The sequence below is a fragment of the Sorex araneus genome, chromosome 6, assembly GCF_027595985.1.
Source record: "Sorex araneus isolate mSorAra2 chromosome 6, mSorAra2.pri, whole genome shotgun sequence".
Classification (NCBI taxonomy): domain Eukaryota; kingdom Metazoa; phylum Chordata; class Mammalia; order Eulipotyphla; family Soricidae; genus Sorex; species Sorex araneus.
The window spans coordinates 113,819,621-113,836,272 of record NC_073307.1 but is presented as its reverse complement, the minus strand read 5'-3'; the positions used below and the strand labels follow the sequence as shown (position 1 = coordinate 113,836,272).

The following is a 16,652-nucleotide window of genomic DNA, read 5'->3' as shown; positions in this document are numbered from 1 at the left end:
TACAGAGTACATGGGACCACATGCTAAGCCACAAAACAAACCTCCATAATATCAGAGGACAGAAATCATATAAAATACCTTCTTAGACCATGACACACTGAAAATAGAAGTTAATCACAAACAGAAATGGAGAAATAACTCAAGCACCTGGAAATGAAATAACTCATGACTGAAAAACCAGTCAGAAGGAAATCAGAAAGGAAATCGAAAGATTCCTGGAAACAAGTGAGAATGAGGACATCAGCTACCAGAACTTGTGGGATATGACAAAAGTGGTGTGAAGAAGACAGTTCATAGCCAAGCAAGCATTCATTAGAAAGGAAGAAAGGGCCAACAGGATGTGAGGGTGATCTGGCTGCGACATCTGTCACCCCATTGATGGCCAAGGTTGATTGAGCTGATCTGGCTGGCTGGGCAGGTGTCCCCTTCCTCCCTCACTGCTCCATGTGCATCCCTCCCAAAGCTGTGTGCCCAGTCCAAGAGGACAGACTTCACTGAATAGAGCTGGACTGTCCTTTGGTTGAGGGTATATGAGTAGCTGTGCTCCCATGCCAGAACCTCCCAGCAAGCTCTCAAGAAAGGGCCCAGAAACTGAAAAACAACCAACAAAGGGAACCCAAACAAGGCAAGAGGGGGGAAACAACAAAACTTAGAGCAGAAATGAATGAACTGGAATCCAAAGAAAAAATCCAAAATATAAATGAAATCAAGAGCTGGTTCTTTGAATAAACCACTCATGAGACTCATAACAAAGGAGAGAAAAAGAACTCTAAGCAAATCAGAAAAGGAGGGACATCACAACAGATACCATAGAAATTCAAAGCCTCAAGCAAAGATTAAGTTTAAAAATCTAATGCTATGAAACAAGAGAATCTAGAAGAAATGGATAAATTCTTGAACTCCTATAGCCTTCAAGGTTAAAACAAGAAAATGTAGAACACCTGTGCAGACCTATCATTATCAAGGAAATCAAAATGATAAGCAAAAATCTCCCCCCAGGGGGCTGGAGCGATAGTACAGTGGGTAGGGCGTTTGCCGTGCACGCGGCCGACCTGGGTTCTATTCCCAGCATCCCATATGGTCCCCTGAGCACCGCCAGGGTTAATTCCTGAGTGCAAAGCCAGGAGTAACCCCTGTGCATTGCCAGGTATGACAAAAAAAAAAAATCTCCCCCCAGATCAAGAGGGATTCACTCGTGAGCTAAAATCTTTACCGAAAAGTTATTGCCAATATTTTTCAGGTTTCTTGAGAAAACTGAAGAAACTGAAACACTCCCAGTTTCCATGAAGCAAAAGCAAACAGAGACAGCACTAAAAGGGAAAATTACAGATCAATATCCCTGATGAAGAGAGATGTAAATACCCTCAACAAAATACTACCCAAAGCACTTAAAATTGAAATTGAAATTGGAAATAATCCCTAAGGATACCCAGGACTTTTTCAAAGAAATAGATCAAGCACTCCTGAAATTCATATGAAATAATAATTAACAACAACAAGCCTCCAAATAGCCAAAGCAATTCTCAGGGGAAAAAAGACAGGAGGCATCACTTTCCCCCACTTCAAACTGTACTACAAAGTGGTAGTAATTAAAATAGTATGGTGCTGAAATAAAGACATACCCTCAGATAAGTAAAATAGAATCAAAAATCCAGGGACAGACCCTCAGGTCTATAGTCAGTCTTTGATAAAGGAGAGAGAAAAAAAATATTAAGTGGAGCAATGAAAGCTTCCTCAACAAGTGGTGCTAATTGTTGGCCATCACTGGGTGGCCACATGCAAATAAAACAAACTCAGACTCCTTTATAATGCCATGCACAAAAGTCATGTCAAATGGATTAAAGACCTAAATATGAGACTTATTCCAGAAGGTAAATAGAGGAAAACATATGAGGAATTTTCTGTGACACTGAAGCTAGAGGCATCTTTAAAGATAAAATGCCACTAACCAGGCAAGTGGAAGCAAAGATAAACAAATGGGAATACATTAAATTAAGAAGCTTCTTAAGTGATGACCAGAATACAAAAACAGACTGGGAGAGATAATTTTTCCACCACTAACCCAATATAGAGACATATAAGGCATTGATAGAACTTATCAAAAGGAAAAAAATCCAACCCCATTTAAAAAAAATGGAGAGAAGAGACGAACAGAAACTTCCTCAAAGAAATACAAATGGCCAAAAAGGGGTGGGGGGGAGGAAGCTCTATAAAACAAATCATCAGGGAGATGCAAATCAAAACTACAAGATATCACCTCACACCAGACAGACTGGGACTCATCAAAAAGAACAACAACAACCAGTGTTGGCATGAATGAGGGGGAAAAGGGACCCTCATTTATTGCTGGTGGGAATGTCAGCTGATTTAGCCCTCTTTGGAAGATAATATGGAAATTCCTCAAAAAAACTAAGAATCGATTGCTTCTTTCCATATGACCCAGCAAATTTACTTCTGGGAATATAGCCCAAGGACCTAAAAGCACAATGCAAAAAAGACATCGGCACTCCTATGTTCACCGCGGCACTATTCACAATAGCCAGAATCTGGAAGCAACCCAAGTGCCCAAGAACCCATGACTGGCTAAAAAAGTTATAGTACATATACACAATGGAATACTACTCAGCCATAAGAAAAGGTGAAGTCATGCAATTTGCTGATACATGGAAGGATCTGGCGACTGTCATGGGGAGTGAAATGAATCAGAGGGAGAGGGACAGACACAGAATGTTCTCAGTCACACTCATGATATAAAGAAACAGTAGGGAAATCACAAATTTCCAAAGGCACTAGAAATGAACAGGAGAACTGGTCCTTAGTAGGAATCTTGCCACTGTAACGGGAAGGAGAATAGGTCAGGGAAAGATTTAGGTCACACCACTATGACAGTGATAAAGAGAAGTGGTCACTGTGGACAAGGACTGGATGATGAAAGGAAAGAAAGTGATGTGCATGATAAACCTATCAGTAATAGTGTTGTAAACCACAGTGCCTAAAGAGGAAAAAAAAAAAAAAAGATAGGCTGGGGAGGAGGAGCAGGAAGGAAACTGGGTGCACTGGTGGAGGGATTGATGTTGGAACACATGGCTGTACAAATGACACCCAGTCATGAATAACACTGTATGATTAAATAAAAATAAATGATTAAATAAAGGGTGTTCAACTGGTGTTGATAAGGCAAACTTCCAAAAAAGACCATGCACAAGCAACTTTTGTTTTCAACCACAAAGCACAGTGTAATGTTGGGTATCACTGTATCACTGTCATCCCGTTGCTCATCGATTTGCTGGCACCAGTAACATCTCCATTGTGAGACTTGTTACTGTTTTTGGCATATCAAATACACCACGGGTAGCTTGCCAGGCTCTGCCATGGTAATGTTGGGTAATAAAAGTAATTAAATTGTCATTGTGACAGTGGTGGGGTGACAAGGACCCTACCACCTTGCTGTAGGACTGCCCTTCACTCCGTGACCCCACTCAAGTCCACTCAGCCCAGAGGCTCCAAATCAGAATGGATCCTTCCTAATGTCAACTCCACAAAACCCAGGAAATGTAAGTGGACAATATCCTACCACGGGTAGATCTCTTGGACTACTGGACCCTTGTTGGCACTCTCCTTGGCACCATTGGTGATAGTGCCCTCTGGAAGAATTTCCAGGGAAGAGAATTTGATCACATCTCTAATCAGTCCAAAGCCATGTGCTATCCTCTGACCCAGAAAGCTTTACATCTGCCACTTAGATATGCTCATTACACATAAAGTTTGTCCAAGGAATGTACTGCAGCACTGTTTAAAAGGGTAATAAATTAGAAGCAATCTAAGCAGATAAGCAAATTGTAATCTAGACATAAAATGAGAAACCATAAAAACTTATGAGATAATAAAAGGGTTAGATCCCTCTGTACTGTTATAAAAACAGTTTCCAAGGGGACTGTTTGTTTGGTATAAATTTTTTAATTTTGTTCTATGTGGGGTTGGAGCCACACCCAGCAGCTCTCAGAGATACTCCTGGTTCTTTGCTTGGCAAGACATACAGTGGTGGAGACTAAACCCAGGTTTCCTGCATGCAAAGCACATATGATCCAGCCCATTGCGCTCTCTCTTCAGTCTTCAAGATGTTTTTAAGTGAAAAGCAGCAAGGCACACAACAATGTGAAAAATCCTCTCATCAAAAAGGAATGGAGTTTTGCGAACATATGTACTCTTACATACACACACGTGCATGCACACACACATAGAGACATGCATACTCCCTTAGGGAACATTCAGGCCAGACACGCAGAAATGGGACAGTGGAAACTTCCAGAGAGGGAGCTGGGTGTCCGGGAAGAGACTTCACAGTACATCTCCTTGTCTTCTTAGAACCATTCTCTTTCATGAGCATGCATATCTTTTTTCAATTAAAGAAAACAAATCTATTTTTTCCAAAGCACAAACTCTTCAACACTGAAAACACGAGATCGAAGCTGCAACCCCAAATGTTACAATTTGTGCCCATCAAAGAGGCAGGTTGGGGTGAGGGGTGGGGGGCAGGAGGAGAGGGAGGAGAGAGTGAAGAGTCGGGTAGAATCTGAGAACACTAGCGGGGGGGGGGGGGGAAGTTGACAGTGGTAATGGGATTGGTGTTGAAATATTATATGCCTAAAACTTAACTATCCATAACTTTGTAATTCATGGTTTTTTAATTAAATAAAATGAAATTTTATTTAAGTAAAACTTTTGATTTAGCTTTTAAATAAAAGGTCAAAAACAGCATAGGAGAAATAGTAGAAGCGAAGGCACTTTCCTTGCTATATGGCTGACTCTGGTTCAATCCCTGGCATCTCATGAAACCTCCATCAGCTGGTTGAGTTGTGGTGACAACTCAGAAGGAACACAGTCCAGTGGGTGACCGCAGCAGGAAAACTTATCTAATACCGCAGAGCCAGAAGTCCATGGTCAGGTAAGTGGACACATTCAGAGTTGAGGAAAGCTCTTCATTCAACTTGTGCAGAATTTTACCCCTGAATCCATCCTCTGCTCTATCTGTTGTACAGCCTTTCAACTGTCCATATTAGGCAAAGGGGTATTGACGTGCCTCAGCCAGCCTGGCTTGCAGGTCCCTGGTCGGTGATTTCAGAGGTTGGGAATGTGAGATAGGCTTATCTAGGCCACGAGATAGCAGCCTTCCGCTCCAGCTTCACCCCCTTCTACCCACTCCCCCTACCTCCCCGCCACTGGGCTCTACTAAGAAAACTCAGCAGCCACAGCAGGAGTTGGGGTACAAGCCTTCCGCACTCCCCAAGCACAGGCTTCCCAGCCTTGCGGAGCCACTGCAGAGGCGAAGTGGTCAAGGGTCATGTTCTGGAGCAAATGGTATGGGGGGAGCCTGCTACTGGGTGGTCATGCAATAAAGACAGTTCCCCCAAACAAGATAATCCAGGCATTTTTATTTTATAGGCTGATACCATTTCTGCTGCTGACAAGAGTCCATGAGTCACTTCCTACAAGTGTGCTTTTATGACAATGCTGTACAGATGCTTTCTGTCTGAACTGGTTACCTGTGACGGCTGCAACACAGCCTGGCAGATAGGAGTCTGCACTGGGAACTGAGGGACTCATTGTCAACGGTCCCCCAAGTCCTCTGTCTGACTTTTGGATTCTTGCTCCTTGCCAGCAGGGCGCCAGTGCCTCTCTGGGCAGATTCCTTTACACATCCACCCATCCTGCTCTGGCTCTTACCCTCTCTTTCCTTTCCGCAGGCACCTTCATTCCCATCCTATAAGCTCTGTGCTCTTTCCAGCAGAAAGCTCTCTCTGCCCATGTTCTGTCCAGCTGTGCTCTTAGTCTGCAAGGCAAACTCAACTAACCTGTCAACCCCCAAATCCTACCTTCTATTCTAGGAAACATTTCCAGACCAGCCCCCTGCCCCATCGCTTGGTTGCCTGCTCTCTCTGCTTCTGCACAGCACAGTACAGGGAGCGCTTAGGATACTAATGGTAATTAATCCTGGGTAAATATTTATGTGTCACGTATGTACCAGGCAGCATTCTAAACAGCATACAAAGATTACCTCTGAAATCTTTAATGAGGGAGGGAGCATGATTAACCTCATGGTACAGGGAATGCTGCTGAGGATCAGTGATAGAAGTAACTTGTCCATGGCCACAGAAATGGCTGGTAAGCACCTAGACAAGAATCTGGCACATAGTAACTACTCAATAACTACCTACCTTGTAAATGATTAACTACATGAATAGAGAAATAAGAGCATTTCTATTTCCTCCACAGAAAGTTCAAACAAGAACCACTTCTCACTCAACTTTCAAATCATCTTCCCTGCCAAATGCCCAGAAAGGTGCTGGGCAATGGAAAGAGCTCATGAACAACCACCACTAAAAAAGCGAATCATCAAAGCCCAAGTGCTGGCAGTGAAACAGTTTCAGCATTCTGGGCCTTCTGTGTGTCCTCTGTCAAATACAGAGATTGAACAGAGATTTTTCTATCTACCATTAAAAATCAAGTGTTGGGGTTGAGGGTGGGGGGAGCTGGAAAGATACTACAGTGGACAGGACAGTTATCTTGTACATGGCCGACCCAGGTTTGATCCCCAACATCTCATATGGTTCCCTGAGCCACGCCAGGAGTGATCCCTGAGCATAAAGCCAGGAGAAAGCCCTGAGCTCAGCTGGCTGTGACCTCAAAACATAAAAAAATTAAACTGTAAAATAAAAGTCCATTGTGTTGCTGCTGATTTTGCAGTGCCCCTAGGTGGGGGGGTTGCTGAGGGGAGCCAGAGTGATTGTACAGTGGGTAAGGTGCTTCCCTGCATGCAGTTGACAGGAATTTCATCCCCAATACCCCATATGGACGGACCCCAATCCTTCCAGGAGTGATCTCTGAGCACAGAGCCAGGAGTAAGCCCTAAGACAAAGAAAAAAAAAAATGTTCATGTGGCCATATTAAGAAAAACCTCAACAGCTTGAGCATGATTTTTTATGCTGGTGGCCTGGGTTTGATCCTTGGCACTGCCTGGTCTCCTGAGCACTGCCAGAAGCGCTTCCAAGCCTCATGCTGGTATAACCCCTGAGCACCACTGGGCATTAATCATAAACAAAAATGAAACAAATTAAAAAATAAAGGTCCATTTAAACAGTCAGACTGCATGCCTTTGTGATGACAGCTATTCCCACTCCAAGTTCTATCTCGCATTTTCCCCTGGGTGGTTTTCCCAGGAGAGAATACACAGAAGTGGCATATGATCCTGGCATCACCCTAGAGCAGAGCCAATATCAGTCCTCAAGGATTCATTTGCCTTGATCCTTGGTTCACCCCATCCTTAGGTAAACAGATCACACCCAAGGAAAGAATTGTCAAGCACCTGACAAAACCCTCATAAAGAATCATCAGTAATAAACAATGATCCCCAGTTAGCTTGTGCAGCTGGATCCTAAGTCACCACTCTTGTGCCCTTGAGGTTTTCCTTTCCGGCCGCTGATACCTCCACCAAGACCTGCTCCAGATAACTCCTGGTCATCTACTCCACCCCAGCCCTCACCACCAACACTCTCTCCCTCCCTGAGGGTGCCAAGGGCACAATGCAGCACTCAGCACAGGGCTATTAAGGACTTCTGAAGTGTTCAAGTCCAGATCTACTCATAGGCCACTGAGATGCGTCCAAAGGTAGCCCTGGCATCTGCAGTGCAGAGGTGAAGTTCTGGCTACATTTGTTTTATTTCCAACCTACCAGAAACAAAAACTCCTGTGGCTAACCAGGAACTTGGCTACATGTTTAGTATCTGAAAAGTCTGTGTTAAATGGCTCAGCATTGGTGATTTTCCATAAGTACGGTGGTGCTCAGCCTTCCTTATTTGGCTAAAGTTCTGCATCAGTGCTACCCCAAAGGATACCTACAGGAAGTGTGTGAGCAAGAAGTATCTGTTCACGTCTGAGGAGAGGGAGGACCTGTATTCTGTGGTTTACTGGACGCTCAAGGAGCATAAGAACTAGGTTCTCAGAGCTGGGTATGCAACAATCCATGTGAATCCAATATGGAGAGGGGTTGGTCCATAGAGTACAAATAAGCACTGTTGTTTATCTGCCTTGCACCTCCATGTTCTTGGGAACCTCCTGCTCTTTCCCACCAATCATGTGATGCTTGAAAATTCTACTTATAATAGTGACCTGCCTTTGGTTTCCCTGGCTTTAGTTACAAGTATTGGCTCAGAGGTGGGCCCATAGAAATCCTTCCCTGATATTTAACATTTTAGCCTTTTGGTACACAGATAAATAATGATACTAACCAGAGGTTGCCAATATGGAGAAACTGTGTTCAGCAATTAAGTCAGCACATAGAAAAACACCCCCAGAGGTAGGAGGGAAGGAGAGAGGATGGAGGTAGAGAAGTCCCTGCATGCTTGCACTGTCCTGTTTGCATGCTAGTGACTTTCTTGCTTTGTTGAGGTTGGTTGCATTTCTGAAATGTTTCCCTAAATTGGCCTATTGTAGTCACCAGGGAACTTACAGTGCATGCCTTTCCCTGTGTTGCTGCTGATTTTGCAGTGCTCAGAGTTCTGGTTCTGGTATACCCAGGATCACACAGGATGACAGTGCCAGGGTTGAGCTCACTTATGTTGAGGGATGCGAGGGACCAACTCACAGCCTCAAGCTTGCAAGGCAGATGTTTGGACACTGAATCCACATCCACAGACCCCTCCAAGTGCATTTTCATATGCATCTTCTCCTTTGCAGGATCTCGGTCATTTTTATTAGAGAGGCTAGCATATATTTGTGATATCTGTGTTTCTCCCTAAGAACAGGATAAAAGCTCGTGGGTAAAAATCACTCTTACTCAGCAATACGATCTGCAGCCCTTAGATCTTTTTCTTAATATCTCGTACACAAAGGAGAACCCGCCAGCCATACGATGTGAGATCTGATCTAATTCAAGCATCAAAACTGAAAAAGCAGAGCAGGTTCCCCAGGGAAGGCAACCAGCTCGTGATCAGTTTGAAACCAGGACATTTTCATGGTGGCCATCTTTCACCTTTCCCCTATGCTAGCAGACTCCCCAGAAGATCTGTTCTTGAATCACTAGAAGAGCACCCAATAATAGCTAGAAACCGTTGTACATCTGCATCAATAGCATAAGAGGTCTGGACGTGGTCTGACTCTACAGAACCGTCTAAAAGAAAGCTACTGTGGAACTGGAGAGAGGACACAGAGAGTAAGACTCTTGTTTTGCATGCAACTAACCCCTGCTCAATCCCTGGCACCGCATAGGATCCCCCACTGATGACACTGCAGGTATAACCCTGGGCACTGCAGACATAACCCCAAATTCTTTTTTTTTTTTTTTTAAGGAAACAAGCCACTCTGTACAGTGAGAATGGCAATGCTGAGAAAGCCAACAGCTGCCCTCTCCTCGAAGCCTGAAGCACTGCGCAGTGAACTCTGAACCCTACAGTTACAAGATATAGGATGAAAGGAACTGGGTGGGGTTGGAACCTAGCACCCTGGCCCTTCCCCACCCCACTTTCTTCTCAAGCACATTCACTTCCTCCCCATAAAGCTGAAGTTGGCGGGTTATAGCCAGATACTGCCCGGATGGCCAACACCGTCCATGCTCCAGCGATCGGTCTGCTGGGCCTGACGAAACGGCATTCCAGTGCCCCCTCCAGCTGGCGCAGCCTGAACCCGTTGGAGTTTGGCAGCTGTCTGCCCCAGGGCCAGGGAAAACAGCCATCTCCCACGGTGGACTCGGCCACTCCTCATCCCCAAAACAGAAACACAACAGCCCCGATCTCCATGGAGAGTTCAATCCTCTTGTCTGGGATTGGCACCGACAAGAATTCCAAGGCTTGCACTGCGCTACCTCCCGTGAGGTCTAAATACAGCATGGTCACATTTAACCCAAACACACAGCCTGGACCCATGCCTGGGGCTGACAGTCCCTGAGGGTCAGAAAAGACACCTTGACTTCTAACTGCCCAGGCATGGATGCATAGGTCAGCCCCTGATTCATCAACACTGCTAATAGCCACAGGACTGACAAAGCAACCCCCCTGGAGAGAATTAACACGGAGGTCGTGCTGGGCAGCAGGAGGCAGGCTGGCACTGGGGGCAGAAAGTTAGAGTGATGTGAGGAAGAGAGCAAGGAGAGGGAGGAAACGGTCCTTAAAAAAAGGCCCATTTCTTAGCTGATCAGTTACAAGACAGGAAGGCTTTTAAAGCCTGCTCCTGAAACACCCAACTTCCCCACTTTGCCTCTCTCTGGAATGTGGAGCGGAAGTCCCAGACTCTGATGAGCTGTGGTGCCTCTGAGCTCTGGGACTTCAGATTTGAACTGATTTCTGTGGCTTGCCACATCTCTTCAGTGGTTCCAAGGACTGCTGGTGGCAGGCGTTCCAGGCACAGAAGGTGGCCAGCTCATAGAAGTTGCTCAAAGTTTTGAGGTGGTGGCAACAGCAGCAGAAGCAGGATAAAGGCAAGCCTAGGGGTCACACCCTCCACTCTGCCCGCACTTCCTCTGCCTGAGAGAAGGCAGAGAATAGCTGCTGAGGCTGCCATATGCAATGGAAACTCCCAGCCAGGATAAGCTGAGCGTGCATGGACAAAGGAACCTTCAAGAGAGCCAAGCAAATAAAACACTGCCACACCCAGCAAGAGTCAGAGTGGGGAAATGGCAGCTGCCACCTGCCTATCCACAAGTCAGGCTATCAGACCCCCCAGCAGAGGGTTGTCTAGATGCAGGGTCCCTTACCTTGGTGTTCATACATGACTTCCCCCGCTTATACTCTTTGTGGGAGCCACGCTTGTCCAACTTGTGCCAAAGAGCTTTAGCCTTCCAGGTGGTCACTTTGGACTTGAGCTTGGAATAAAAGTTTCTGTGGTCCTGAGGATCAAGGTCCAGAAGCCGGGTGAGGATGTTGAAGGCCTGGAGGGTGCCTTTGCAGGTGGAAGCCTGCACAAAGTTCTCAAAGACCTGACCGGCCTGGGCCAGCCTCTCGTCTTCATTCTCCCCCATGTTGCCAGAGCCACGTGCAGCAGAGGTGCGGACAGGACGAAGGGGAACCGCATGAAGTGCCCAGAGAGAGGCAGCACCTGCAAAGGGAAGAAGAGGCCACTTTGAGCTCCACGGGGACAAAGTGATGGGTAGGTGCTGGGAGGTCAAAGACACCCCTTCTGGTGTGCTCACATGCTGAGAGTGATCTTTAACACTGAGTAGCAGCAGACTGGAGTAATGTGTCCTTGCCCTCACCCCCAGTGCTGCCTTGCCTGCACTCTGATCTCCCCCAGTACCTCACTCCCTCTGTGGCCCCCGCCTGCTTAGCACCATCCTTTGGTAAATATTAACATTACCCCGCCAATCTTCCCAGGAGCAAGATGGTTCTGGAAATTATAACCAGCCTAAAGGAAAGCATGGCAAATCCCAGCTGACTGAGCCTCATGGCAAACCTGTCACTGTTGATGCTGCAAGTTGGTCAACCAGTCTGGATGGGTCAAAGTCTTGACACCAGCACAGACAAAACCAAGCCCCTTTCCCCTGGGCTCCCCGACTAGCACACCCACCCTTAGACCCCAGACTCAAAACTCTCCCATTGAGCTCCGAGGGCAGGCTCACCCCTGCATGTGTGGCAACTTCTCAAAACTCTTTCTGCCCCAGCTGTCTGCTGGCAGAGATCCTCACCTACACCCCCATGTAGGGAAGGGGGACATGCTCTGCAAACCCAAGCCAGGGGCGATTTGGAGCCAGTTCTCAGACTGAAAAAAAAAAATAAAACAATGCTACAGGTGTTCCTTCTCATCACAAAAAAAAAAAAAAATCGCTTACCCAGATCTGGGCCATTGTCTCCTTTCTCTGTACTCCTCTACCTCAGGCATTTCTTTTTTATTTGTTTTTATTTTTATTTTACTTTTGTATTGAATCACTGTGATAGACCCTTACAAAACAATTCATGATTTGATTTCAGTCATATAGTATTTTAACACCCACCCTTCCACCAGCATACATTTCCCAGCACCAGTATTCCCCAGGCTCCCTTCTGTCCCTCCCACCCTCACACCCCCAACCTGCCTCTATGGCAGGGGTTTTCCTCAGGCATTTCTTAACTAAGTCATTTAAGTTTCAAAGGTACAACAGCAATAAAATTAGTCAGAGCTAACTTTCCAAAGAACTAGCAATTTTTTCCAGAATCTGAAGTTAGGGTAAGAAGACAAGCATGAAGTTGCTGGGGTTGGCTCAACTGATGGGAGGGGCAAAAAGGAGGGGGCTGTGCAAGAATACCAGCAACTCCTCCCCACCCCCCACAAAAGGCCACCTGCCAGAGGAGATCTGGACAGAGTCAATCCCTTAGCTGAGCAGCTTCCCTCTCTCACACGAGACACTATTGTGGGTGCCTGGGTTGTAGACGGGCCTCCTAATGCTGAAAGCAGAGAAGGGCGTTTATCTTCCTCCTCAATGCCCCATTCATTCAGCGACAACTGGCAAGTGCCACACATCACCCTAGGGGCCAGGATACAACACAGCCCTGCAGAGCTCACTGCAGGGAAAAAAATGGGCAAGAACTTGCAGAACACAAACACAATGCAAGGAAGCTCCGGGCAGGGGGAGACACAAAGAGCCTAAGTCCCAAGGAACCGCCAGAGGGACATTCCGACCAACACTACACTCTAAGGGACCAGGATGAGTCTCAGCTGACTTCCAGGCACAGAAGCCGCATCAGAGGGGTGCGTCTGGAGAGCACCTCTGCACCTGCCAAAGGTCAAAGGGCTAGAAGTCTGGTGGGGCTGTGGGGGTGCAGAGCAGATAGTGGAGTCTATTGACTTCATTTGGGCTGTGGGGTGCGGGTGAGGGAGCAGAGGGTGAGAAAAGTCTCTGGGGAGAAAAGGTGATGGAGAGAGGACTGGAGGAGGCGACAGCTAAGAGGAAAGTAACGGGGAAGCCAGGAGAGAAGGGGGCAGAGCGGGAGTGTGTGGGGCCCCTTTCACGGTGCAGAGAGGAGCCAGGCCTCAGACTGGCTGAGAATGAGAGTGAGGGGCACTAGCGAGCTGCCCCACAGGCCTGGCCTTGTGCTCTGCTGGAAGCGGAAGCCGAAGGCTGCAGGTCCGACGATGCTCCAGCACCTGGGCCTGCCCGAGAGCTGGTCGGGCCACCCCACATGCACAGACTCTGCCAGGCAGCAGCCGTGGAAAGCAGGCCCAGTGAAGACGCGGCTCACCCAGGGACTCAGCAACTTTCCCCTCCAAGGGGCTCAGTTTGGCATCCATCACACGAGCACTTGACCCCTACTCCTGCGTTTCCACTTTGCTCTCCCCCTGAGTTAGACCTGACACCCTGAGAGCAGCTGTAGGAAGCCGGGCTCTGGCTTTTCAGGACTAATAAACATCTTCTGGTTTTTATGTCCTTGGAAGCACTTGGGTTGCTTGTTTTTGTTTGAAGGCCAGGCCTGGCTGGGCTCAGGGATCACCCCTGGGAGTCCTCAGAGGGCCACATGGGGTGCTGGGGATGGAGCCAGGATTGACTGCATGCATGGCAAGTGCCCGGCCTTTTGGACTATCTCTCTGCTTCCTGCCTGTGGCTGCCTGTGACTTTTTATAGCCATGAAATTGCCTTTAAATTCAAAAAGTACATGTTTATGAGTCAAAACCATAGTACAGAGGGTAGGGTGGTAGCCTTGCACAGGCCAACCCGACTTATGAGGAAAGGTACTTTGGGGCCACACTTGGCTATGCTCAGGGATCACTCCTGGTGGTGTTCAGGTGACGTATGTAGTATGGGGGAATCTATCTGGGGTGGGAAGCATCCAAGGGAAGTCCTTAATTCCTGTACTATCTCTCCTAATGCTTTAGCACCTAATGTTGGACAAAAGACACAGGAGCTGAAGGACAAACACGAATTTGAGTTGAGCTCAAGTGGCAGCCTCTCAGCCTCTGTCCTTCCTGCCCACGGGCAGGTGCTGCGGAGAAAGCCCTACAGTTGGCCAACAATATAGCCTGTGTCCAAAGCCCAGCTCTGCCCCCACAAGCCACTGAAATTCAGAGCCTCCATGGCTTCGCTTTCATATTTTGTCTCTGATTTTAATGTTTCATTTTCAGGTTTGGGGGCACAGCATCCCTGGTATTTACCATAGAAAGTCACTGGTGTCTGCAGAAACGTGGAATATCTGCCAGACATCCCTGACCTACAGCCACCTATATACCTCTGCCCTCCCCTCTAGTTTTGGAATCTGTGGGGGGGTGTCAGGGTCACATCCAGCAGTGCTCAGGGGCCTCTCCTGGCAGTGCTCAAGGGACCATATTTGGTGACAGGCTGAGAATCAAACCAGAGTTGGCCCCTTGTATTAAGCCTCCTGCCCCTTCGCTTTCTTTGTAAGAGAAGGCTGATGTGAGACCCGGGGGAGACTCAGAAACGTGTGCCTTTTCAGTCCCAACCCCCATCCATGTGGGGAATGTCCTCTCCCCACCTGAAACATAATTTTGGAAATCAGTCCCCCCAAAGGCCAACTCCTCCTCCGGAGACGGAGCAAGCCAGACTCCCTCACGAGCCAGGAACCATTCATAAACCGGAAGAACCTGTCTCCTCCCTAACCCAGCTGCCTCCCCTCCTTCCCCCTGAGAAAAATGAACAACTTAATCTTCAGGCTCCACGAGGGCCCTGGGTGGGCGTGGGAGCCCCAGGAACTAGTCCTTATCTAGAGTGAGATAAGGGAGGTGGTGGGGGACGCCAGGCAGCCACGATGAGCTGCCTTGGCTCTGAACCCCAAACAGCTTGTACCAGGCTCAAACCAGACTCCCTACATCTAAATGGTCTCGGCTCCACCTTCAAAATCAGTGTTCCATCTTAAGTCTGAGACGTCAAAAATGACTCCCACACCGAGGACGGGTGTGCTTCCCGCAGAAGAATAGCAAGGTACTGAGAGTCTGGCAAGCCTGCCTGTGATTTGGGGCTCTTGGCAAGGTATCTGACCAGTCTGTAAAATGGGGAGAACGATACCTACTTATCTGGCAGGGGTGGGGGAATAAAGCCTGTAAGTGATGGACATCACAGTTGGTACAGCTGTATTACTATGTGTCCTGTATGTCTATTTTTACATGTAGGTGAGGTCTTAGGCACTTGGCCTCATGCATTACTCCTCAGAGGACTGAAAAGAAGGGTAAAAGGAACACGGAGACCCTGGGATTAGCTTTGTGTTGAGGAACTGTAGGTGTTTTCAAAAGTAGTGGCCAGAGAGAGAGGAAAGGTGCCTGTCATAGAGGCATGCAAGGGTGGGAAGGTTGGGAGGGAAACTGGGGACATTGATGGTGAGAAATGTACACTGTGAAGGAATGAGTATTGGAACATTTTATGACCGAAACCCAATCATGAACAACTTCGTAAGAATACAGGAGGTCAAGTGTTTGCCTTGCATGCAGCTGACTCCCAATTCAAACCCCAGCACCACATATGGCCCCCTGAGCAGCATCGGCGATCACTGCTGGTCACAGAGCCAGGACTAGTCTCTCAACACCTCTGGGATGTGGCCAACCCAACCCCTTACCCCAGTAAAATCAGTTCCAAATTTCTGGGATCAAACCTACTTCCTAGTTGTGTGCCCTTGGACCAATCACCATCTCTGAGTTTTAAGTTTCCTATGTATGTAGTGGGAAATGTTATCCTAGATAGTTCTGAAAATAAACAAAGAAAGGATGACTTAAATACATCCATGAGTCTGCATCTAAGCTTCAAGCCTTTACTTCCAGAATCTAGGATATATTAGAAATGAGGCTGCCCATTTTTCTCCCCACTAAGAGGAAGGCACAGAATTAGTTCAACCAGAAGAACTTAGGAGGTAACTCTTGTTAAGTCTTCCTGTCAACCACTACCCAGCTGTAGCCTTTTTGGAGTTTGATATGAAATATAAATAAAACTAACCTCCCAGAAATATGAAAGGTTTTCTGCATTTTCTGGGAAGAAACAAGATGTGATGCTTTCATTTCCAAGAATAGCCTTGAAGCAATGTGGGTTTTGCCAACTGGAGTCCCTTATTTGTGGTTCTTCTGCTTCCCAGCCCGTGTGACTTCATGAGTCACAAAGCATCGCCTCTCCCTGCTCCTGACTGCTACAGATGAGTGCTCAGGACCTCACAGAGGGAGACAGTGTTGGGAGTGGCTCAAACATAGCATCTGGAAGACAAGCTCACGGCTGGCTTGAGGTCCCAGGGACCTCTCTACATGGGAAAAAAAGAACCAGGAGTTGCTAATGGACTCACAGCTAAAATTCCTGTACAGCCTGCCTCCCCCCCACAAGCTTTCTCAACTGCCCAGTGGATCACTCAATGTGATGGGACAAAAGTGTGTGTGTGTGTGTGTGTGTGTGTGTGTGTGTGTGTGTGTGTGTTGGGGCGATTGCGGGGGGGGGGGGGGGCAGGTGGGTGCCGAGGAGAAGGTGGGTAATAATTAGCAGGTACGCAGGGCTAAAAAGAACCCTGTGCAGAACCCTCCACCAGCTGCAGTCTGGCTCAGGAGAACAGTGCAGCCTTCTACTCCACCCTGGAGACTCACAGACAAGGGCCAGAGACAGAACTCAATAGTCTGAGCTCATGCTCTGCACGCAGGAGGTCCAGGTTTGATCCCCAGCATCGCATGGTCCCCCAAGCATGCAGTTCTTAAGCACTGCTGGGTGTGGCCCC

The 16,652-nt window shown here is 47.5% G+C and overlaps 1 protein-coding gene across 6 annotated transcripts in view; it reads right to left on the bottom strand.

The window, feature by feature from the left end:
* Positions 1-16,652, bottom strand: part of LOC101558616 (F-actin-monooxygenase MICAL2) — a 152,321-nt gene that overhangs the window by 90,266 nt on the left and 45,403 nt on the right. For all 6 annotated transcript variants that reach the window (XR_008630796.1, XM_012933838.2, XM_055143993.1 and 3 more), the window contains one exon: positions 10,745-11,085. Coding sequence is in view for 5 of the 6 variants with exons in the window: in XM_012933838.2 (XP_012789292.2) it covers positions 10,745-11,008 (264 nt within the window). In the remaining variant the exon portion in view is untranslated. The remainder of the gene's footprint in view (positions 1-10,744; positions 11,086-16,652) is intronic.